Below are 23,445 nucleotides of genomic sequence, written 5' to 3' on the forward strand. Positions count from 1 at the left end.
TATTTTATTTAAAATAATTAACACCCTTGAGCCACTGTGGCTTTGGACCTAGATAATGCCATGCAGTGATGGATAATTAAAGTCTAGCTCTTATTTATGCATAGAAACGTAAATCGACAATATAATCTGTAGTGTCTTTATGCACGGATAAACAAGGGGAGTCGGAATTCGACACAACACAGGCTAAAAGCCAAAACTGTCGTACATGAAATGCTACAGGCACCTTTCGGAAACTGATCAGTTCAGTTAAATGTATTCAGTTTAGTAGATATGCGGCTTTTAGTATTATATGCGGCTTTTAGCCCGGTGCGGCTTATACAACATTTTCCTTTTTTTTTTTTTTTACTTTGTAGGTGCGGCTTATATTGAGGTGCGCTCCATAGTCCAAAAATATGGAAATATGGTAATAATAATAATCATCATCATTATCATCATCAGTGGGTTTGGTTATGTAATATTTGAAGTTCAGCTATTCCTGTCACACACACACGCACACACACACACACACACACAAACACACACACACACACCCGGCCGACCACACCTCTTTGTTTATAGACCTAAAGGGATTTTAGGTCAGACCGCAACAACATTCAACATTCTCCCAGACCTAATCTCCTAATCTTTGAGGACAGCGTAATTTGACAGCCAGGTGTGTAAAAGTTGTTTGGAGTTGTAATATGTTTCAATAATTTTGTTCTTTAGAAAATTGCAACCCTAGCATACAGCTGAGAAATTGAGTTTGGTTGTTGTTTTACTGTATCCTGTATAGTTCAAGTATGCCGTCCAATAATTATTATAATTTTTTGTAAAATTTGTGTTAAATTTATATTCTTAACTATTTTATAGAAAATGTCACATTTTTCATCTTTTTTCTCCTTCTGTTCAGCCTAACATCAACTTCAACACTTGATTTTGCTCTGTAAAGTGTGAGAAAATTTTTTTTTTCTGCATGTTAACATCCAAGAAGTTGATGAAGCAGAACATAGCAGAACATAGCAGAAGCATTATCTTAACACAGACTGTCCATCTCTTGAAAGGAGTAAAGAAGTGGTCACTTTCTTCCCTTTACTCATTCTGATTTAAGCGTGCCTCTATTCATGCCGATTTGCATATTAATATTTTGGTATGGGTCAGTGCCTCGACCCGAAGGGGAAGAGGTCTGGATTAAACAGACTCACACAGGTCGATCATTTGAATGTCTGTGTCAGCTATCCAAAGGACTTCCCTAAACACGCAAGAAGAGGGTGAACTGTTTGTGTACAAGTCTTTAGATATTTTAGATACATGAGGTGTCCATGCAGGTAGGTCATTTTAACTCCTCAATGACAACCACAAAAAAACAATTTATTATAAGATTCTTTTTTTCCACCAAAGCGTGTCGGTAAGTTACCGTTCAAATAGACGGTAACTTGTGGAGAACCATTATCAGGTCCTTTGCTGTTGAGGTTTGATGCTTGTTACTTCTTCTTTGAGGAAAGTGTGCTACAATAGGATATATGTGACTTACACCTGAACAAGGCAATCGGTGTCTCCTACTGTCTGCCTCCCCCAACTCTGAATGGAACAGGACAGTCAGGACAGGACAGGACAGGACAGGACTTCTTCTGCAGATAGTGGGACTTGTTAGCTCCTTCAATTGTATGCTAATAATTTTTATGCAAACATTCATGTAAGTGTAAATATACATTTGGCTTGCACATCTTCAAATGCAAACATTATATATACAGGAGAACAAACAGTGACATGTAGATGCCGTGGTAAGTGGGGTAATGGGGAGCTGAAACAAACGCAGACATGAATTGGCTTTGGTATGAGAACATGGTTGGGAATCTCTAGGCTGGATCAGTCATTAATGCAGTACATGGTTTTCCTTCCTCTAGAAAAGGGGGGTGATGGCCATATTGACCTTCACTAGGTATGTGATACAGCCACAGAGAGGACACACACCATGCATCCCAACACGAAAACTATAAACATTCAGGACGTGGGTGAACCACCGTTGGACAGCTTTTTTTTTCTTTTTTCTTTTAGGTACACTAAGCAACACAAAAATAGATTCCTACCTGCTGGGATGAGATTGGTTGGCCTTCTTTAACTAAGGACACACAGCAGTGTGAGGAAGAAGCACGCTGTCATTGAGAAGTGCGGATGACCTACCTGTGAGATGGTGGGTTGGCCCATTAATAAATTAGCTACAAAACTCCTCCCATTTATTTTGCTTCTAGCTCTTTGCCTCTGTTCAGGTGAGATAAAAGTGTGTCCACCTGTTTTAGTCTAACTGGTTTAGACTAACAGGAGGAATAAGAGAGACACCGAACTTTACACACAGACTTTCAACTATGGACTTTGGAGGTTGTCATGTAAGTAAAAGATTTTAGACCACAGAGCTATGCTAGTATCATTCGTTCTTTGAAATTTATTTTTATAATTTATTTCAAACTTTGAAAAAATATGATACCAAAAGTGTAATTTAAATATTTTCAAATACTTGAAAATCAATAACTTTGAGTCATTGGAAATTTAATATCAACCACCTCACCATACTGTAATGCAACAATGTAAGCTTAACAAAGAAAGAATAAAAAAATATTTAGGCATGTCTGACTGCGGTCTGAACCTTTTAACAACAGCGACAGACATCTCTTAGAATCTAAGGCCACCAAAGAAAATGATTTTTAATGTGACTGTTTCAGTTGGGTAATGTTTCATGTTCTATACTTTTTTTTCCGCAACACTGTAATGGGAAGTTTCAGGAATTAAATGTGTTTGTGTTAAAACTTTCTGGAAAATGCAGTTTTATTATTTATACCAGTGTTGTATTATATTAGTGGTATATTTAATAACTATTTACATGCAAATAAACAGTATATACCCAGAGAAAGACTTTTATAATTTATAGGCCTGAACCTTTTGCACAATATATTATAGTGATTTTACTATAATGATTTTACTATAGTGATTTTACTATAGTGATTATATTATAGTGATTTTACTATAGTGATTATACTATAATGATTTTACTATAGTGATTATACTATAGTAATTAAACTATTGTGATTTTCTTATAGTGATTATACTATAATGATTTTACTATAGTGATTATACTATAGTAATTAAACTATGGTGATTTTCCTATAGTGAATAAACTGTAGTGATTATACTATAGTACTATAGTGATGTTCCTATAGTGATATTCCTATAGTGATTTTATTGTGTGTGACATGTTGAAGCATGTACCAAGAACAGGTGCTGAACTTGAAAAATGTTTATTTCCAGAACGCAAAGAGCAAATAAAGGTTTCCATGGAAACAGAAGTGGGGAAACAGGCTTTGCTGTGTCAGCAGCTGGGATGTTCAGTAGCGTTGAGCCACAGCACCTGGGGGTTTCAACAGTGCAGGAACAGGTGTGAGTGATAACTCAGTGAACAGGTGTGAGTGATAATTCAGTGAACAGGTGTGAGTGATAACTCAGTGAACAGGTGTGAGTGATAATTCAGTGAGTGGGTGATTAGGTGAGGGGGGTACTGACTGCCACGCTTGGCACCTATTATGTAATTGTGGCAAATTTTATGAATTTGCATCATTGTTTTGTTTAAGGGAAAGGCATAAATGTCTGTACAAGATATTTGTATTAATTGAAACGCAGTGTCTGTGGTTTTTACTGTGAATGAAAGTAAACCGGCATCCGTGTTGGTGAATGAAGGTGCTGTCGTCGTGCTCTCACTGTCGAGGAGAAAAACACCTTCACACAGATGTGAAATATAACAATATTGAAGATAAACAAGACGCTATTGTTTTGTTTAGATCCCTCGGTTTGATCTCCCACATTTACTGATGTTATGGTCTCTCTCATTGTTTCTGTTTTACTGAACTCTGGTGAACTTCAGACCAAGATGCAACTGAATATTTAGCTGCACTTTGACAAGGCCTAGAGTAATGAATTTTGCAAAACTAAATTGCCATATTTCTTGTGTTTGCAGAGGATAGACTTAATAATTCAGAGTGAAAACACCACCTAAGTCATAGCCTGAATGTCTTGAGTGGTTTATTTGGGTTCCTCTCAGTGCTGAGACCGAAACAGAAGATGCTCAAAACCTTTTATTTCGCATTGAACGATACAGTGAAGTGTATAAAAGCTTGTGTCTCTCAACATGTTATCTGAGATGATCTGTGAACCATGCGTGAGCACGGATGGCAGTGTTATGAGAAGGGATTATGGGATAGTGGAGGACTGTGAGATGTGTGCCGCTTTGGCTCTGCTCTAGGTGACCAAACCTCCTACTGGGTTAGTGAGAGTGTTAAAGTCATGAAGGGATGGGGGCGGAGTCAGTAGTGAAGTGGGAGGAGTCAGCGATGAAGTGGGAGGAGTCAGAGATGCGGTTTGTTACTGAGAAAATAAGGAAGCGTTAAGATCCTGTACATCTAGTCTAGTCTATACAATCTGACAAGAAGTGTTTCAAACATTGTTCTTTACCACTTTTACCCAATTATGTGTCTACCCAACTACCCAATGTGTCGGTAAGAACTAAGTGTCAGGAAGGAGTCAGCAAGGAGATGATATTTTCTTGTTGTAAGTCTACAATGAGCCAGATTACACAGAAATGTGAGGCAGAACTGGTGACATGCACACTGCACCATTGTGATAACATCACACCAGATTAACGCTAAAATATTTCAATAGTAGATGCAAACAGGATTCTGCTTACACACATGCATGCAGGTACATGCACAGTGGTTCATCACCTTGTTTCCTTATACCCTCAGTGTTCAATATAAAATTTGAAGGCCTCCCTACACAAAATGCAGGCACAAGCTACATATTTTCCTTACCTAAATTGCTTTTTTGCTAAAAATCACTTTCATTTAGTACATTAACAGACTAAATTAGATAACTTAATCCTAACCTGAGCTACTTGTCGACATGTCCTAGTGTCTTAAATGAGGAACAAAGCTAATATATGCTAACCTTGAAGCTGTGGTAATTCATTTTCCAGTTTTCGCTAGCATGTGCTAAACTTAGCTCCAGAAGGAGTCGAGACCATCTGTTCAATCCCTCCATTCAATCGTTCTTCCATCCACCTGCTATCAAGTATACGCAAACGCAGTGACGAGCCCCCGCTTCTGGAGTGCATCAACAGGCAAAAAAACCGACATGCAGGGAAAAGTTAGGGTGACAGCTAATTCTAACCCCCTTGTAAAGATTGATTAACACAGCCAGATGGCTGCTGATTACAGAACCCAGGTCAGTTGTAGGGACAGGGCAGCCCTTTAGTGATTAATTCCAGCATGTAAATGATGTAAAGTTTACCCAGTTTTTAAAGTTCTTAAAATAAATCACATTACAGCAACTTTGACTGGTACTTTTGAAAGGAAAATTAACATAAAACCTAAAATTCTGAACTTGCTAGTGCAAACATTTCAGCTCAAGTGCAAGCATGGCTGCAGAGTGGGAGGCGTGTGGTCATTGCATGAAGATGTTTTTGACAAGCGTGTCATCCTCAGTGGAGAGTCTGACCCCCGTGTTTAGTTCTGAGTGCTGTCATGGCCGAAACCCAGGCTCACCCAGACAGGCTGTGCTAAAGAGCATCCTTCACGGTAGCATAGACACAAAATGGTCACACCGTCATGTTTCCAATAGGGCTTCACCAAAACTAGCTGTCACGCAGCCATCAGATGTAATCAGATATAAGCCATCAGATATAAGCTCTTCTAAGAAAGTCAATTAAGATGTTTTTAAACCACAGGTTCTGTGTGTAGAGGAAGCAATTACCTGCATTACATTTGCATTACTGAGAGATGCACAGTTATCTAATCTTTGATGGTGCTAAATATAACTTTCTATTTGCGCTCAAACAACACTGGTTTCTGAGCGGTGAGGTTAGGTCTGTTGTCCACAGGAGAGTCGCACAACTCACTGAGTAGGTGACCATTTCTGGGACAAACTTTCCACCTCTCTACCCTGACTGAGTGACTGTTAGCATCTCGCCTACACACAGAGGGCACTTACGGGTCTGGACTTTGTGACTTCGGTTTTTATGTTTGCAGTATTTGCTAGATGCTTTTATCCAGAGCAGCTGAAATCCTGTAAATAATTTTTTAAATACATAAAATAAGTTTTTGAACCAATAACACTGGTGACACTTGAGCTGCTGGAGTATTAGTTGGCCACAAAGCCTGTGATGGTCCACGCCATGTGCACAGCGTCACAGAGACCTGGCCCCACGACAAGCGCAGCAGCTACGTCTCAGTGTGCTGGAACCACACAGTCAGTGGCAGCTTGTATTGGACTGTAAAAACATGAGTGGCAGCTTTTACTGGACTGTGTCCTCCAGGTTTTCTGGACTGTATCCTCCAGCTTATACTGGACTGTGTCCTCCAGGTGTTCTGGACTGTGTCCGGTGTTCTGGACAGTGTCCTCCAGGTGTACTGGACAGTGTCCTCCAGGTGTACTGGACTGTGTCCTCCAGGTGTACTGGACTGTGTCCTCCAGGTGTTCTGGACAGTGTCCTCCAGGTGTACTGGATTGTGTCCTCCAGGTGTACTGGACTGTGTCCTCCAGGTGTTCTGGACAGTGTCCTCCAGGTGTTCTGGACAATGTCTTCCAAGTGTTCTGGACAGTGTCTTCCAGGTGTTCTGGACTGTGTCCTCCAGGTGTTCTGGACTGTGTTCTCCAGGTGTACTGGACTGTGTCCTCCAGGTGTTCTGGACTGTGCTACAGCTGCATGACTGCACGTTCACACTGAACATGTGTGATATGTCACTGGCACGCAAAGACACAATGCACCATGCATATGTCATACCATACCACATCATACCATACCATACCAAAAATCATATAATACCATTCTATATCATATCATATGATACCATTCCATATGATACCATACCATACCATACCAAATATCATATCATATCACATCATATCATATCAATACCATACCAAATATCATCATACCATACCATACAATACCATATCATATCATATCAAACCATACCACACCATACTATATCACCTATCTTCTGACATAGATGAGATGCAACATTTGATCATGTTATTACATATTATCCACAGTATTTGGGATAATTGTTTGAACCTGGATGCTTGTTTTGGACCTAAAAATACCATTGTTTGTATTTTGATTAAGAAATGACCTGGGCTTGTCTTGAACATCTAACAACTGGCTTGTCTTGTCTAATCAGCTCACTTGTTGGGTAGTGAAATGACAGCACCATGAGGTTGAAGCACGTCATTGGTCTTGGAAAATGAAACACACCCATAATTATCAAATGATTTTTCACCATTTGGTCAGCCTTATCTACGGACAGTTTTTTCAACTTCTCAGTGCAGCCCTGATTCGCTTCTGGTCTGGAGCTCTAATACAAAGTGCTACTTGTTCAGAAACCTGTTTTTTGTGTATAAACAGAAAGTGTTTCAATATGGCATGAAAGAATCTTATGCACAGCAGTGAAAACTTCCAGCTCAGTCCAGCTCAGTAAAGCATGTCATGGTCATATTTGTCTCCTGTAAAGTTCTCTTTCCCAGAAAAATAAAAAACAATTAAAAAATAATAATAAAATTATTATTATTTTCTGACAGGGCTGTGTCATGGTCCATCTAAATGAGCCTTCAGCAGTCCCAGTGGATTATTCTCCTGATGTGAAGGGGGAATATTATGTTAATTTATTATGCTGACTCAGACTGAAATGATCTAATAATGCACATTCAGTCCGCACAAAGTGTGAAATATCAATGAATCCAGTGTAAATAAACAGATTGCACAAACCTGATTTAAATGAATGTATTCGCCATTTCTGTTGTCAGGTTTCATCACAACGCTTCCTTCCAGATGCTCGAGCAACGGGAGCATAAAGCATGGATGACACGTCAGGAGTCTGTAAGAGGTCTGGGAAACACCATTCGCTCCACAGACACCGTCACAGTCCTTAACTCGAACACACTCCCCCTTCACGTGTATGGATGTTCCCTCACAATGGACTAATGCTTGGCTTGGTCCTCTTTTGCTCAAGGAGTTGTCAGAAGTTGCCCTTTGCTGGAGTAGGATTACGGAAAATAAAATCTGCACCGCGACACACCAGAGCTCGGCAGATGCTGGTAGAAGAAGAACGGGCCTCCATGGATGATCTCCTATGGAAGACGCTCTCCGAGTAAGGCACGATTCATATTAGCGCACATTTAAGGTTTAATTATGATCATCCTCTGATTCAGCCCTGAGAACTCAGTAGTGAAATAATGAAATAATCCATAATATACATACATACAACCCCATGAGATGTGAAATATTTGCTTATGCTCTTTTTTAAGCTCTTATTTCCATTTGTATCTTGTATGTCAGCACCAGATAACAGCAGAATCTAAAAAAAATTTAAAAAAGGCGCATCTTTGTAGAGGAAACAATTCATGAAGTAACGTGTGGCATTTTTTTTTTAATCCCAGCATGCACTTATGAGGCAACTCATGAATAGCAATTCACATGACATTTATTTTGAAATTACAAGAGCAATTACAAGAGAACTTGCACATGGGCGCACGGGTTATATACTGTCTGTCAAGGTTAGGTACTTGGGTCATGATGTGAACTGCTAAAACCAAAGGAGGATCGTTTTAGAAGGGTTCCTAATGGAGCACCGTGACCTATATCAGCAGAACGACTGAATTGAGGTTAATCTCCACTGAGACAGTGGAGGTGTCACATTACACATGCTGCCTTGTGTTTCTTAGGAAGACTGGGGCAGACAGATTGAGTAGGGACTATATAGTGCAGATAAACAGAATGTAGTATTCTAACCTGGGTTAAATATAAACAATACTTAGGTTCCTGCTTTAGATAATTTCAAATGAGATTTATTTAAAATATTTTGTTTGATGAATACAAACTGACAGTGTAGAATAAACACAGATGAATGAACTGTTTGGAGTGGATGATGGAGTCTGCTTGGGTTAATAGTATGTCTCTATTTCCACCCAGCCTAAAAAGAAGGGATGAATACATCAGAGGAACAGCATTCATAATGTCATCAAACATCAGTAGAGAAATATCAGACATTGATTGAACTTGTCTGGTTGCATATTTCCTTTAGACAGTTTTTTTTGTAAACCGTAACCTGCATCTATGTTCCTGAATCACTTAAAAAGACCTGAATCACTTTAAAGGCCTGAATCACTTTAGAGGCCTGAATCACTTTAAAGACCTGAATCACACCCATAAGTGAAATTTGTTCTTACCTCCTGGGTTTCGTCTAAGTAGGTATCGTCTTCCCTCATCATATAGGAAGATTATCAGTGAATACGGGAAGGCACAGAACCACCAGGATGGTCTAAAGGGAATGAAGTATAGTGAATGAATGAATTCATTCATTAATGAAGATTTCACTACCACTGTATACTGTACAGTATGTGGTACCATATACTGTAGGTGTGAGAGGAGCTTACTTCAGTGGATACATTCTGAGGGCAACGTCCATTCCTGGGCAGTAAGACAGGAAGGCTGCCAGTGCAGTCTCCTCAAACAGGCCAAATATTAAGATTTTATTCCTGAAAGATTGAAAAAGAGAAAGAATAAAAGACAAAGAATAATCACTGCCAGCAAAGGTTCTGCAGTTACACCAAAATGCTTTCCTAGCAGCTTGATTATTATCCACTTTTTATTGCTTTGTTTGCATACTTCATTCCTTGTTGTAGAATGGAGTTCCTCCTGGTCTTACAGATGATCAAGTCGGCCCACTGCACAATCACAATGCTGGCGAAGAACGCAGTGTGACACGTGTACTCCACAATTTTTCTGCGTTCATAAGTCTGTAACAGCGATAAGGAAAGAATGAGCAAACAATCGACATGGGAAACCTCAGTAATTCAAATCTATATATATATATATTAGATCTACACTGTCAGATTAGGAACGTGTACCCATTGTTGTCCATAGCTGTCTTCTAGATCATTGCAATATCTATCATCCCAATTGACACGCATTCCTATTAGATCTGTTGGCAGGAATCCATTCTCAGCCAGGATCACAAAGTAAGTGAAGAATCCGGCAGTAGCCTGCATCATACCTAAGAACGAAGAGGAAGTGATCAGATCAAGTGCCAAGGACTGATTTGAATTCTCCTGTACCTTCACCACGTATGTCACATCTCCAGCAAGAGACGTATTCACATAACAGTAGAAATCTGAAATTACATGTTTCATTCAGTCATTTAATTAGTGAGTGTCCTCTTACCAATCTGTCCGTAGGCCATGCTGATGAGTCTTTCATTCACCAGTTTGTCTGTTTTAGCGTTTCTGGGCTGTCTCTTCATGATGTCACTCTCAGCGGCCTCATAAGCCAATGAAATAGCAGGAACCTGGGATATTAGGAATAATAACGTCATAATTATCACATCCTCCTTGCATGCTTCCAATACTGTGAACCACGAGAATTTTGGATAAGTTTTAAGATAAAGTTGAATAAGCCCCAATACACTTGCCATGTCAGTTCCCAGGTCAATACACAAAATTGTCACAGTGCCCAGAGGAAGTGGAATATTTGCGATAATGAAAAGAAGGAAAGGTGAAATCTCAGGAATGTTGCTTGTCAAGGTGTAGGCAATCGATTTCTTCAAGTTGTCAAAGATCAGACGACCTAGAAAAGAAGTAGTACTTTCAACAAAGCAAACAAGCTTTAGCACTGCCGTCTTCATAGCTGGGTTGTTTTTGGCATCTCCTACCTTCCTCCACTCCAGTCACGATGGAGGCAAAGTTGTCATCCAGGAGGATCATGTCAGCAGCCTGTTTGGAGACATCAGATCCAGCGATGCCCATAGCAACACCAATATCAGCCTTCTTCAGAGCAGGAGAATCATTGACACCATCACCCGTCACAGCCACGATAGCCCCCTGTCACCAAAAGAATAAATATATACCGGTATTTACAAATCCCAAACCAGTATTTTCCAAAGCGTAGGAAGAAAGTTAATATTGAACTCATTCATGGCACCTGTCGCTGGCAACCTTCCACGATGATAAGTTTTTGCTGTGGAGAAGTTCTGGCAAACACGATCTCTGTGTGGTGATGCAGGATGTCATCCAATTGGTCAGTGGTCATGTCCTTCAAGTCTCCACCATGGACCACACAGGCCCTTGCGTCCCTGCAAACAAATGAAGGTTCAATCAAAATCTGAACGGCTTTATGGGACCATAGAGAGAAACGATTTCCTCCAAGATCTTAAGTTACCTAGGATCTACTTCTCCAACAGGGACGTTCAGTCGAGCAGCAATATCTTCTACAGTTTCATTGCCCTCAGAGATGATACCAACACCCTTAGCGATGGCCTTAGCTGTGATTGGATGGTCTCCTGTGACCATGATGACCTGAAAAGGCACAAAGGTTGTGACGTAGCGAGCAACGGTTGCCTATGTGTGTTGTGATCCTCATGTCAGAAGAGCTTTACCTTAATCCCAGCACTTCTGCACTTGCCCACCGCGTCTGGTACAGCAGCACGGGGAGGATCAATCATGGACATGAGGCCCACAAAGCACAGGTTCTCAGTGGGGAAGTTCACCTCCTCTGTGTCAAATGCAAAGCCTTCAGGGAACTGGTCATCAGGGAGTTTAAAATGGCAGAAACCTGTAAGAGAAGAAATTAATGGTTTTCTTGAACTTAATTACAGTACACAATGTATTTATGCTAATCAGGTATCAAAGCATGTAGATATCATCTATATATGGTGCCCTACCCAGAACTCTTTCTCCAAGACCTCCCAGTTCCACATAGGCATTCTGGAAAGCATCTTTTAGCTCATCGTCCAATGGCTGCTCTTTGCCCTGAATCATGATGGTTGAACACCTGTCCAGGATCCTCTCAGGTGCTCCTTTCATCACCAGCAGGTGCTTGCTCTCTGTGGAGTTTGGATTCTTGTGGATCGAGAGCTGAAGCGATATATAGATTACATTAGGACGTCCAGTTGTCTCTCAAAGAGGTCTTGTTACAAAAGACAGAATACAGTACATGGCGCATACCTGGTATTTGTTGGTGGAGTTGAAGGGGATCTCTGCGATTTTGGGGTACTTCTCCCTCATGTCCTTCACTGAACCACAGCACAGCTCTATGCACTTCAGCAGAGCTGACTCTGAGGCATCACCAGCAGTCTCTCTCTTTAAAAGGAGAATTGATTTAATTTCACACCAGCACCGAGGTGACCCTTTGATAGGGTTAAACATAACAAAGATCTGTTGGTACTGCTGGAAGAGTCTAGGCTTTTAAATTTGAAAAGGAATGAGCATTATAAAATTAGTTAATAGATAGCAAGGCTAACCTTAAGGATGGGAAGATTGCTTTGTTCGGCAAGGAAGACGGCACGGTTGCACAGGCCAGCCACGCGAGCCAGGGCCGACCATGTCGGAGAGCTCCTGTCAAAAGAGGTTCCACTCTGGTTCTCCGTGGTGTCGGCCTCGTGGATCTGGTTGTCAAACCACATGTGAGCCACAGTCATTCGGTTCTGAGTGAGGGTTCCTGTCTTGTCTGAGCAGATGGTGGAGGTGGAGCCAAGAGTTTCCACAGCTTCAAGATTCTTCACGAGGCAGTTCTTCTTGGCCATGCGCTTGGCAGTCAGAGTTAAACACACCTGCAATTAACAGGAGAAAACTGAATATATTTGCTCATGGCCACATCAGACAATTATCAGACTACATTCCAGTTATTCATGGCTGTTGACTTGGCAGTCAGACACCTACACAAAATAGTAAACGGTTAACTCCAGTTATCCGTTAATAGTAAACTTTTTTTTTCAAACATTAAGCTCTTTGGCTTAAACAACATCTCCAGCAGCTTTAGCCTCCGACCAATCCATACATGAAAATTGAATACACCAATGAAAAGAATTTGATAAATAAGTTGCTTTCAAAATAACTTTCAATCAGCTACATCGATGCAAGTCATGGTCCCATGCGGCCTAAGAAAGATACTAAGCAATACAACAAATGTATTTTGGTGTTGCAAAATGGCTTGCAAATTGCGCATTTTATCTATCTATGGCTACAAATGCTGAACATGGATAATATTCCTACTTTTACTCACAGTGACTGTGGCAAGCAGACCCTCAGGCACATTGGCAACAATGATCCCGATAAGAAAAATGACAGCTTCCAGCCAGCCGTATCCGAGGATGAGGGACAGGACGAAGAAGGACACACCCAGGAAAACAGCCACACCAGTGATAATGTGGATAAAGTGCTCAATCTCCTTAGCAATGGGAGTCTGTCCAACCTCTAGGCTTGAGGCAAGGGTTGCTATGCGACCCATTACGGTGCGGTCGCCGGTGTTGATGACAATACCTCTGGCAGAACCTGAGGAAAAATAACAGCCACATGTTTTCTTGTGTCTTCTGGGTTTCTTGTCTTGTTAAAATGATGTTGTTTTGAGTTGTTTGGTTGTTGGTGCTGCTGTTTGTCTCACATTTCATTTATTTGGTATTACCTTCGACACAATTTGTGGAAAAGAATGCAATGTTTCTTGTTTCCAGAGGATTGTCGTTGGAGAAGTCAGGAGTTCGAGTTTGAGGCTCAGATTCTCCAGTAAGAGACGAGTTGTCCACCTGACAAGGTAAGCAGCAAGGTAACAGATTACCAAGAGCCTTTTAAATGCATGAATGCAATAAAATGTTAACTGACTTAAAATATTTTTGGTTATACTTAAAGGCCAAAATATTTGGAACATAGAACACATTCAATGGTATTTTGTGTGGATGAATATGTTTTAACTGATGGAAGAATAAAGAGAAAAGTTAATGGGTATAGTGAACTGAATATCTAAATGATCTTAGACTTACTGAAAGAAGCATACAGAACAGAAGCGTAAGGATCACAGATGTAAAGGTGTTGTGTGAGTTCATGCATCTAGAGCATGTTTAAAATTATACCATAATCTGAAGAGGTAAGTTTGGTAAGTTTGAAAATTATCTGTCTTTGTTCTCTGTGGTGACATGAAAGTGATTTGAGTCTGATTAGGAGGGATGTACATTGTAGCTTTTGGACTATTTGACTAGTTCCATGGACGAGAATGAGATGTTTTATAGAAAGCTGTAGCAGTTCAAGCACACATTGAAAATACAGAAAGGGGATTTCACTGTAACCAGCACTGTTAAATCAGCATTATTATTTGTAAGGGTTTTGATGATATCACCTTGCATCCATGTGCCGAGATAATGCGCAGGTCAGCAGGAATTCGGTCACCACCCTTAACCTCTACAAGGTCACCAGCCACAACTTCTTCAGCATTAATGTTTTTCTTCTCACCATCACGAACAACCAGGGCTTGCTATATTACCAAAATGCAACTTAATTAGTAATTGTCCATAAACAGTAAAACATCTGTTTCTTCATGGGTTTTATTTCTTTATACCTGTGGAACGAGGTTCTTGAAGGACTCCATGATCTTTGAGCTTTTAGCCTCTTGATAGTATGAGAAACATCCTGTGATTATCACCACAGCTGATAGCACAATACCAAGGTACAGCTGCAGAAAAGTTATTGAGGGTGTGTGTGTGTGTGTGTGTGTGTGTGTGTGTGTGTGTGTGTGTGTGTGTGTGTGTGTGTGTGAGAGAGAGGGGGGGGGGGGAGAGACAGAACAAGTTAGGTTTGAGATAAAAAGTTATACAACGAGAGGAAGGCACTCTTTTGCAATATTCCGATAAATTTGCATAGCTAAAATTTTGCATGGCTGGATCCCTCTTACATTATCATTTGTTGGTTCGTCCTCAGATGCAGCCTGGATTCCATAAGCCAGGAAACACAGAATGGCCCCGATCCACAACAGAGTGGAGAAGCCACCAAACAGCTGTTTGCAGAACTTGACCCATTCCGGGGTCGTGGGGGGCGGAGTCAGAGCGTTGGGCCCATCCCGCGCAAGGATCTCTTTAGCACGGGAGGCAGTCAAACCCTTTTGCATAGTTTGAAAACATGTTAGAAATGGACAATGTTGAGACAGGTTAGGGGTAACAAACATTTCTGTTGCGATTTCATAACACACGCAGTGAGTGACTTTTTAGGCATCAGTTACTTTTTACAAAACATTTCAAACATGATCTAAAGTCTGATCTAAGTCTGTGATCTAAAAGATAAAGACAAAAATGTATTGATATATATATATATATATATATATATATATATATATATATATATATATATATATATATATATATATATATATATATGTGTGTGTGTGTGTGTGTGCGTGTGTGTGTGTTTGTACTCACCCTGTTAAGGTCAGTTCCATACTTGCGATGAAGCTCATCTAAAGTCAACTTGTGATCATCCTAACAGGAGACCAACACGATTCAAACTTGAGCAAATCACAAGAAATCTAAGAGAGAATGTTTAAAACACCAACGCGATCACGTTGGCACCAGGAGAAGTTTCTCACCAGATCAACTTCTTTCTTTAGCTCATCCATATTCTTGTCATCTTTCTTGCCTTTTTTTTTCTTTTGCTCGCCATCCTCTGTAGTTGCTGCCAACTTGTACTTATCGTTCCCCGTCTGTTCAAAACACATCAAAAGATTATAATAAACACCATTTAGACAAAGAGAACGGAGTATAACGCGGCACTAATACGCGCATGATAACATATGAGAAACAACAGAATATGAAAAAGTCACTCCAGCAATGCCCTGCAGTGCAATAAACAAAATGTACAAAAAAGAATGAAAAAAAGTAAACCTGCCCACTTACTCCCAATCCCATTTTTGCGTTCTGTTTAGATTTTATTCAGAAGTAAACTAAACTCCTCTGGTTTCAGTCCTGCTAATCTCCCTGGAGTCACAGGAGAGCCCCTATGGCTGCAAACCAGACTCGCAAACATTTATACCCACTGACTCACCTGCCTGAAGGGGTGGAGACCCGAACACAACTGGGAGGGGTTAGGCAGGTAAGACTGTTTTTTTTTTTTTTTTAATAAATAATTTAACCTTCATTCATGCAGACCTTCAATCACAACCAATGACAAAGGGCATCTGAATTGCCTCTCTGTAAAGGTTATAGTTAGATTTATGGACTTATCTAGCAAGAGAGTTCAATGGAATCTTTATGGAGGGAAATGATTTACACACCAGGCCCTTATTATTTATTGATAAGGGCTTTGAGAAATCATTACAATCTGACTCCTTGTTCTCATGAACATTCCTGCTAAATCCTTTTTTTTAACCTTTCACTGTAAATGTATTCACTGTAAATGTATTCACTGTAAAGATGCACTACAATTCACTCTGCCCCCAGATTCTGTATATATGACCAAACTCAATTAAAAACCAAAAAATGAAAATAAAAATAGCACAAACAGTGACTTGCAAAGTGTGTAATTATGTTGAAACCGCTCACGAACCTCGCTCGTGTTTTGTAAACCTCTGCCTGTTTGTTGCCAGTCAGTGTTGCAAAGCTCAAGATAAGACAGAGCAGGTCTCCGTGTCCTTCCGCAAGTCTGAGCTGTTCACCTGGTTTCTCACACTCCCCTTCTCCAGCACTACAGAGCTGATCACATTCCACGCGCATGCTACACTGCCCTGAAAAGTCTCTCCCTTTTCAAGGACGAAGAGGTGAAGGACCCAGTGTGAGAGAGCAGCGGCCGATGGTTGTGAAGTGCGTCCATGTGAATGTGTAAGGTCAATAGTCAAGGTGAAATCCACAGGGCGGGAATATCATTTTGTCACTAACGTCCAGAGGCTCTTCAAAAAGAGGCTGAGCGTTTAACCATGTTAAAGTTTAAAACTCGGGCTTACGTTGCTTGATGTGGTTACATTTTAATAATCTCCATTCTTCCCTCTCATAAAACTCTAACATTCATTAACTTTGAAGCGCACAGGGAAGACGGCCACAGAAGTAGTAAAACCTGTTTTAACCAGCAAGTAGCACGAAACCCTACACCCAAGAACCTATTTTCACAACAAAAAAGTGCTCTTTAGATCAATAGGTTGGAGAATAATGCAAGACCTGCATTCAACCCTTTATCTCATTTGTGCAAAGGACACAGGGTGCTTTTCTTTAAAAGTGCAGGAGGGCTCTTTAAAAAAAACTAATTCAATAAAAACTCACCGGAAGCCACCATAAACTAGCACTGTTTGGAAAATAAAGAGCTCAAAAACAACCTCAGTGTGGCTATTAACTCAGTGGTTTGTTCAGAACAACCAAGATGGCTGCCGTGTTGGGAGGAGGTTCCAGTGGCCCACTGGAGAACACTCATACTCTCACTCAGCTGTGATCCCTGATCCAATCAGCCGGGCAGGGCTGAGCTGGGTCTGGTGGCTTACAGCTGGGATAACATGAAAATGCACAAACAATATGGTCCCCAGTACCACTGGGCTATTTAATCAATCGTGAGATATTTAACAAACCAGCTAACTCAAAACTGTAACTCCATGTACATACAACCCAGTGTCCCACTCATATAAATGGTCAGCATTTTGTTATGAATTATTTATAGTAAAGCCCCACAAACCATAACACAGGTACCGTCCACTGAACCATGACATAATTACTGCTCTACGGCTAGCGTGTTGGGCCTTTCTCAGTCTCTTCCATGCCACTTCCTATGATTAATCACCTCTGTGCATCCCTTGTGGTGTGTGCATGTGGCGGTGATGCACAGAGTGGCTGGCCTGGTGTCTTGCAGTGGACTGAGGGCGTGACACAAGACAGCTCTTCGCATGTGGGGGTGGGGCGCTGTATCTCTGACGTGGAGCTGGGACCGGGGATACGTGACCAGAAACCGCAATCAGGGAACTTGCCGTGAACTGCTCCCAGAGGAAGACGATTCATTGACATTTGTTTGCTACATTTCTGCCTACCGCCAAACCCCACCCTTTTGCTCTCTCGCGTCCAAACAGTAGCTTTCTCTTTCTCTCTCTTCCTCTCTTTCTCTCTCTCCACTGACAGCAACAAGCCAGAGCACTTACAGAACCCCGGGGAAGAGCACAGAGCTCATTGCAGACTAATAAGAACGATCAATCTGTCTACAAAAGACTCTCCCTCAGTCATATGGCTGCACGTACACTGGCAAGGAAATATCAGCCACAGACACCAAAGGAAAGAAGCAAAAACATCAGATTTCTCTGCTATATAGATTTTTGTTCCTTGTGCAGGGATTATAATTGGCAGTGCGGTGTGTAATGAACTGGTGATCTTGTGCCTTCTGTGTTTCTGACTCGAGCAGCGAGTGAACCTGCTCTTTGAGGGCATGCATGTCCAACTTGTTTTATAAAGAGGAAAGCATTTCAGAGCAGAAGCCTGAACAAATGTAGTCAACAATGAGTTGCCATTACTGAGTTTTCAGTAAACATTAAAATAATCCGCAAGAACACAACTACTCGTATATTTCTAAACAATGCAAATATCTGGGTGTAATTGAACATCTACACGAAACACAAGTGTGTAAGGAGTGCTCATTGTCCCAGTACCAATCTGTGTCCTGTGGAATCTCAGAACACCCAGTTCTGCCTCCTCTGAGCCTGTGAATGACTAGGGGGAGCAGACAGTGAGTCCCTCACACAGGAGTCTATTGTATGAGGCAGGCATGGTGCATGTGAGAGACCATTGTTCCCTTCTAGCTGAGGAGAGAAAAAGAGAGCAATTGTGTGGGTGGGTGTGTGTGTGAATGGGGGGGTTGGGAGGGGGGAGTGTGTGTGTGTGTGTGTGTGTGTGTGTGTGTGTGTGTGGTTACTAGACTACACCCCTCCCGCCACGCACAACAAGAATTTTCCACTTCTCCAGTTGTCGGAACAGATTCACTTTTTTCTTCCTCTTTGGCCTTGCTCAACTTTCAAGGACTCGGGCACAACAGTTGTAACCAATTTATCCAAATTTTCCACACAAAGGACGGTTTGGAAATTGCAAACAAAAATGCAGGCAAGTTATCAGTGCAAAAAGAGATCTGTAATCTAATACTACGATCTCGTTGGCTGAATCAGTGTCATGGAAAAAGTGCCGCAATTCATCAGCCGTTGCCCACGGAGCATATTCAAAAAATTTCCATCATTAAAATAAATGTTGTATAGGAAAACACAAATATGCTGAACTTTGCTGTTTGCCATGTTTGTGAGCTACAGTAACTTGCAGCTCTCAGTAAAGACAGTTACTTTGTGCTGTAAACAGGTTCACTGTATGTTCACCAGAGTTCCTTTCTTGCCAAACAGTTTCTTAGCAAAACTAAGAACCTCCTATCTAAATATAATTTAGATACCTAATGGAATGTAAGCAAAACTGTGCTATACAGTGGGTTATTACAGTAGGTTTTGTGGTACCTTGCACATTAGGTGGACTCAATATGTATTCAGGATTCTGTCTGTGTCTTGATGCTCTCATATTTTTATTATGGTCAAGTCAATTACTTTTTGAGCATCTTATACAGCAGCACACAGTTTGAGATAGGTTAATATAGTTTCTGTAATTCTGTAGTTTATTCTGTACAAACTGTACTTTTCCTTTTCACTGGATTTGTCACTTTACTTTGAACTCTGTACAAAATGGCTGTACTAGCATTTTCTCCATTTCAACACCTTTTTTCTTCATAATTATTGCTCCCAAAATATGAAGCTTCCAATCGCAAAAAGCCACTGGAGAACAGAACGGCAGAAGATCTTAGGATCTCACCACACAGCAGTGAACCTGAAAGCTGAGAAAGAGAAGAAGCGTAGACGGCCGAGTTCAGCTGGACGTTCACCGCAAACTACGGTCCATTTCATCCAAACATTGGCTGGTCTTAATAGACTTAAAAGCTCCATTTAACATTAAAGTCCTCATTGAAAATGCAGACTCATCCAGAAAGCACACACCTTGATGCCAGCCAATCTGTAGAAAGTGTTTATGCAGAGTGTTGTGACTTACAGTCTTATGTTTTATCACTGGCACATCAAAGAAACCATAACTGGATTTACTTGAATGGGCTGGTTGATAGAATTCATTCTGTTGTGAGTCGAGTTGGTGTATCCGAGCACACATTTGCTATTATTTTGACAGTATATTCACATATATTGATGACAACGCAGTGTTGAGAGGAAATTAAGGTGAGAAGAATGCATTTGTGGGTAGAGCTTGAATGACTTTCTTGTAGAAGTTAGTGAACCTAAAACATATTCCCTGGAGTGGTAAACGTCTGATATATTATAGTGACACTGAAATAATATATTATGAAAATGTTATGTTACCTAATTAATAGAATGTGATTTATTTCACCTCAGAATTGTTTGCTGTTTTTACTTTGTACAAGTTGTTTCATAAACATAGTAGGCATATGATGCACATAATAACAATAACTAAATAATAAAATTATACATTTGTTTGAGTACATGATATTTATATGTGTCTACTTTACAGCGAGTAGGTCACACGATACCAGATCATTTTGAAAGTACGCAGTGGGTTCTCTGTGAGTAATACATTACACATTCCTCCTTCTAGCATACGGTTGCTTAATCACACTTAAGCAAGTTGGAGTCGTGTGAACTTTAAACCGTGTACAACATATTTTGAACCCACACATTTGTGTCATTTTTTTGCTGACCTCAGTTCAGTCAAATGTCAAACATGCGCACGACTTTAAAGAATCACATTTTATCTTAGCTCAGCAATGTCAGACAGATTAGCGGAGAAGTAGTTTAAAAAAAATGCATTTGCACATGAAAAGAAAAGATTTGCTAAACGCTCCTGTGGAGTCGATACTCCATGTTATTCTCAAGAACATGTAGAAACATTCAGCACATGAACTTCATCGCTGCTGTACAGAAAAGACACTGTGTTACGAAAAGCCAGTCTTCAAAGCAGGGTCAAAGACGCAGAGAGGTACAGCATGAGACAAGTGGAAAAGTTTCGAGGGGGAGGAGGAGGGGGAGGAGCCTATGTTCCTGCCCTCCTGCTCTGGCCACGCCCTCTGCTCTAGCCACGCCCTGTGCCCTGATCAAAACGTCCTTGAGTCAGGTATTCCCATGATTCTCCTACACTTTTCTTCCCTCCCCTACATTCCTTTTCTGTTGTTATTTTGGCCATGGACACCCCAATCCCGTCTCTCTGTTTCTCTCTGCCTCTCTCTGCCTCAGCTGGGAAGAGGGTAGCTAGTCTGGGAAAGATGAAGTTGTAGAAGACACACCATGTCTTTTCTAAAACGACAGGAGGATACTCCATGACACATTCCAGAAACAGTACCCATATCTAAATATAAAGCATGTATTACAGTGTTAGCATGCCTTTCCTCACATAAGGGAAACAGTAGACACAGGAGAAGACTGACCTCTGCAATAAGTATATACTCATTATTAATACAGTTGAGCTCCAACGTGCTGAGAGGACCGGGTTCAAATCTACTCAAATGTCTAAAATTCAGTTACACCTGCTAACGCCACTAATGAACCTTCTGAAAGTCAGTGGGGAAAATATAGCAGCAATCTGAGATTGAAGACGAACTCACATTAGTGGTCCACATGCCTTTCAATCCGCGCCAGGAGCGTCCACATTAGTGACAGTGCACCCTGGCTCTTTAATAATCCCCTCCTGTTGACTGAATCAGGTTTAAAACACTACAGGACTTTGGAATAGGCAGTGGCCAGTGACCCGTGACTACCAGCCTCGACTACTTGATCAAATATATCGAACAAATGCTTCAGGGATTCACTATTCAATTGGGCTCGTGGAGGGGACTCAAACAAATTCACATGCATCGATGACAACACTCACGAATTATTTTATGCATTTACATGGGAGTCCAATCTTTAATAAATCACTTTAAATGCGCGCAGTCGAGCCGTGACGGTTGTAGGTGAAGGAGCAGAGGCGAGTGGAGAGAGGGGGTAAGGTGGACCGGGTCGGTCCGGCAGCAGTGTGGTTGGAGGAAGGGCGGAGAGGCGGAGAGAAGGGGGGGATGCACGCGCAGGCATCCACGCACGAGCCACGGGGGTTGCGTAATGGCGCACCGTGCGCACTGGTATGTGTAACACACATTACTCACACACACACAACATCGCCACCGGGACCTCTGCTCTCTATTATGAGGGCTTGGAAAGGAAAATGAATACCGAGCGACCGCTCCAACGGCCAAGGTTTAAGGTCATGTATAAACGTCTTCCTGTTCCTGTCCTCCTCGCCGGCGGTGCCGTGTGGTTCTGGACGGGACGGACGTTTACTTCAAGCTGTGTTTTGGGGACTTTAGTCAGTACGCGACTAACTGAAATGTCCCAGGGAAATAAAGTGGGTTGGGAACATTAGGCTCTAGATGAGACTCCTGCAGTCGTTTGGAAAATAGGATAGCCTACTGGTGTTTATGCACAGCTCGCTATGCGCCCAAACACTTTGCTCCATTTCAGCTGATGTAAGAGCGCATTTTCAAGGATCAGGCTGAGTATTCCTGCTGTTACTCAGGAACAGTGCAACACTGGAGTATTATATTCCACTCTAACACACTGCTGTATCTTAAGCACTAATAAACGTCACTAATAATAAAAAAGCGTTTCATGCGCCTTCTCTCAGATGGGCTAAACCCATCAGCATTTTTCTTGCCTTTATATTTTTTACCCTTTTATCTTTTTCATGCATATTTTATGTGTGTTCCCACGGCCTGACAGAATTCTGCACCTCTCTGCATACAGTGCTGGATTCCGGTGCACAGAGTAGGCAGTGTTTAGCATGAGGGTGGAACCGGGGGGCAAGCACTGGGGGGGGGGGGGGGGGGGGGGGGTAGTACACGTAGCCCCATCAGCGTCACGGCCCCCAGGAAAAAATTGCTGTTGCTAGGCAACCTTCCCTGTACGCCGGAGACACCGCTTTAAAAGATTATCGTGCAGAATCCAAGAGTCTCCGATATCTCTTCGATTACATCCCTGTACAGTCCAGTAATTGAGACATTGTTTTTCTCGGGAGGAGAGGGTTATGAAGGGTGGCAGAGTAGAGGTGAAGGTGGAGGAGTTTTGGTGAAGGACGGACTTATAATGGCTGTGGCTATCGTCTCTCACATAGGATGCAACTATCAGTGTTTCTCTTGTTAGCATGAATGATGCGCTGGTGTAAGAATAATACATAATAATGTGAAATTATCATATAAGCAAAGAAACCCAACCCAGCAAAAAGTGCTAAAGAAATACAAGAAAGAAAAAGTCAGTCATTACATGGTAAAGAAGACGTTTCCCAGTGAACTCACTAGATTAGTATACATGAATCCAGATTAATCCTTTAGATTATTTCCCCCTGTATTTTGCTTGTTTTGCTATTCGGGGTACCTAAGAGTTTGCATGGTGTGATGTGCCATATCCTGTAGCTACATGTTGAATGTAAAGCTACTGGTGCACCTTTATAACAGCAATGCAACATTTTAATGTTCCACAGAGCAACATGTGTAACTGCAGAGATCAGACAGAACATACAGCTTTTCTTTCTTTCTTTCTTTCTTTCTTTCTTTCTTTCTTTCACTGTCCAGTGT

General features: G+C 41.3%; 1 protein-coding gene and 1 long non-coding RNA gene across 4 annotated transcripts; one reads left to right on the forward strand and one right to left on the reverse strand.

Moving 5' to 3' along the window:
* Positions 1 to 2,227: 2,227 nt before the first annotated feature.
* Positions 2,228 to 14,877, forward strand: LOC143483991 (uncharacterized). The gene is made up of 5 exons (XR_013122520.1): positions 2,228 to 2,363; positions 7,825 to 7,904; positions 8,031 to 8,168; positions 13,521 to 13,600; positions 14,758 to 14,877. It is a non-coding gene; the product is annotated as an uncharacterized LOC143483991 (long non-coding RNA).
* On the reverse strand, positions 8,484 to 21,474 carry LOC143483987 (sodium/potassium-transporting ATPase subunit alpha-1). 3 transcript variants are annotated; one of them, XM_076982391.1, is made up of 22 exons: positions 21,445 to 21,474; positions 15,419 to 15,532; positions 15,252 to 15,311; positions 14,732 to 14,935; positions 14,399 to 14,512; positions 14,180 to 14,314; positions 13,475 to 13,592; positions 13,076 to 13,344; positions 12,315 to 12,623; positions 12,019 to 12,153; positions 11,736 to 11,928; positions 11,451 to 11,626; positions 11,234 to 11,370; positions 10,997 to 11,147; positions 10,728 to 10,896; positions 10,488 to 10,642; positions 10,241 to 10,364; positions 9,928 to 10,073; positions 9,686 to 9,816; positions 9,454 to 9,555; positions 9,247 to 9,338; positions 8,484 to 8,990 (listed from the first exon to the last, which is right to left on the reverse strand). In XM_076982391.1, the coding sequence occupies exons 1-22, from the start codon at positions 21,457 to 21,459 to the stop codon at positions 8,962 to 8,964; spliced, it is 3,078 nt and encodes a 1,025-aa protein (XP_076838506.1). In that variant the 5' UTR covers positions 21,460 to 21,474; the 3' UTR covers positions 8,484 to 8,961. The 3 variants fall into 3 exon arrangements, with proteins under 3 accessions (XP_076838506.1, XP_076838508.1, XP_076838507.1); XM_076982393.1 differs by lacking the exon at positions 21,445 to 21,474 and adding an exon at positions 16,375 to 16,535; XM_076982392.1 differs by lacking the exon at positions 21,445 to 21,474 and adding an exon at positions 15,726 to 15,866.
* Positions 21,475 to 23,445: the final 1,971 nt, after the last annotated feature.

This window comes from Brachyhypopomus gauderio, chromosome 20 (assembly GCF_052324685.1).
Source record: "Brachyhypopomus gauderio isolate BG-103 chromosome 20, BGAUD_0.2, whole genome shotgun sequence".
Taxonomy (NCBI): Eukaryota; Metazoa; Chordata; class Actinopteri; order Gymnotiformes; family Hypopomidae; genus Brachyhypopomus; species Brachyhypopomus gauderio.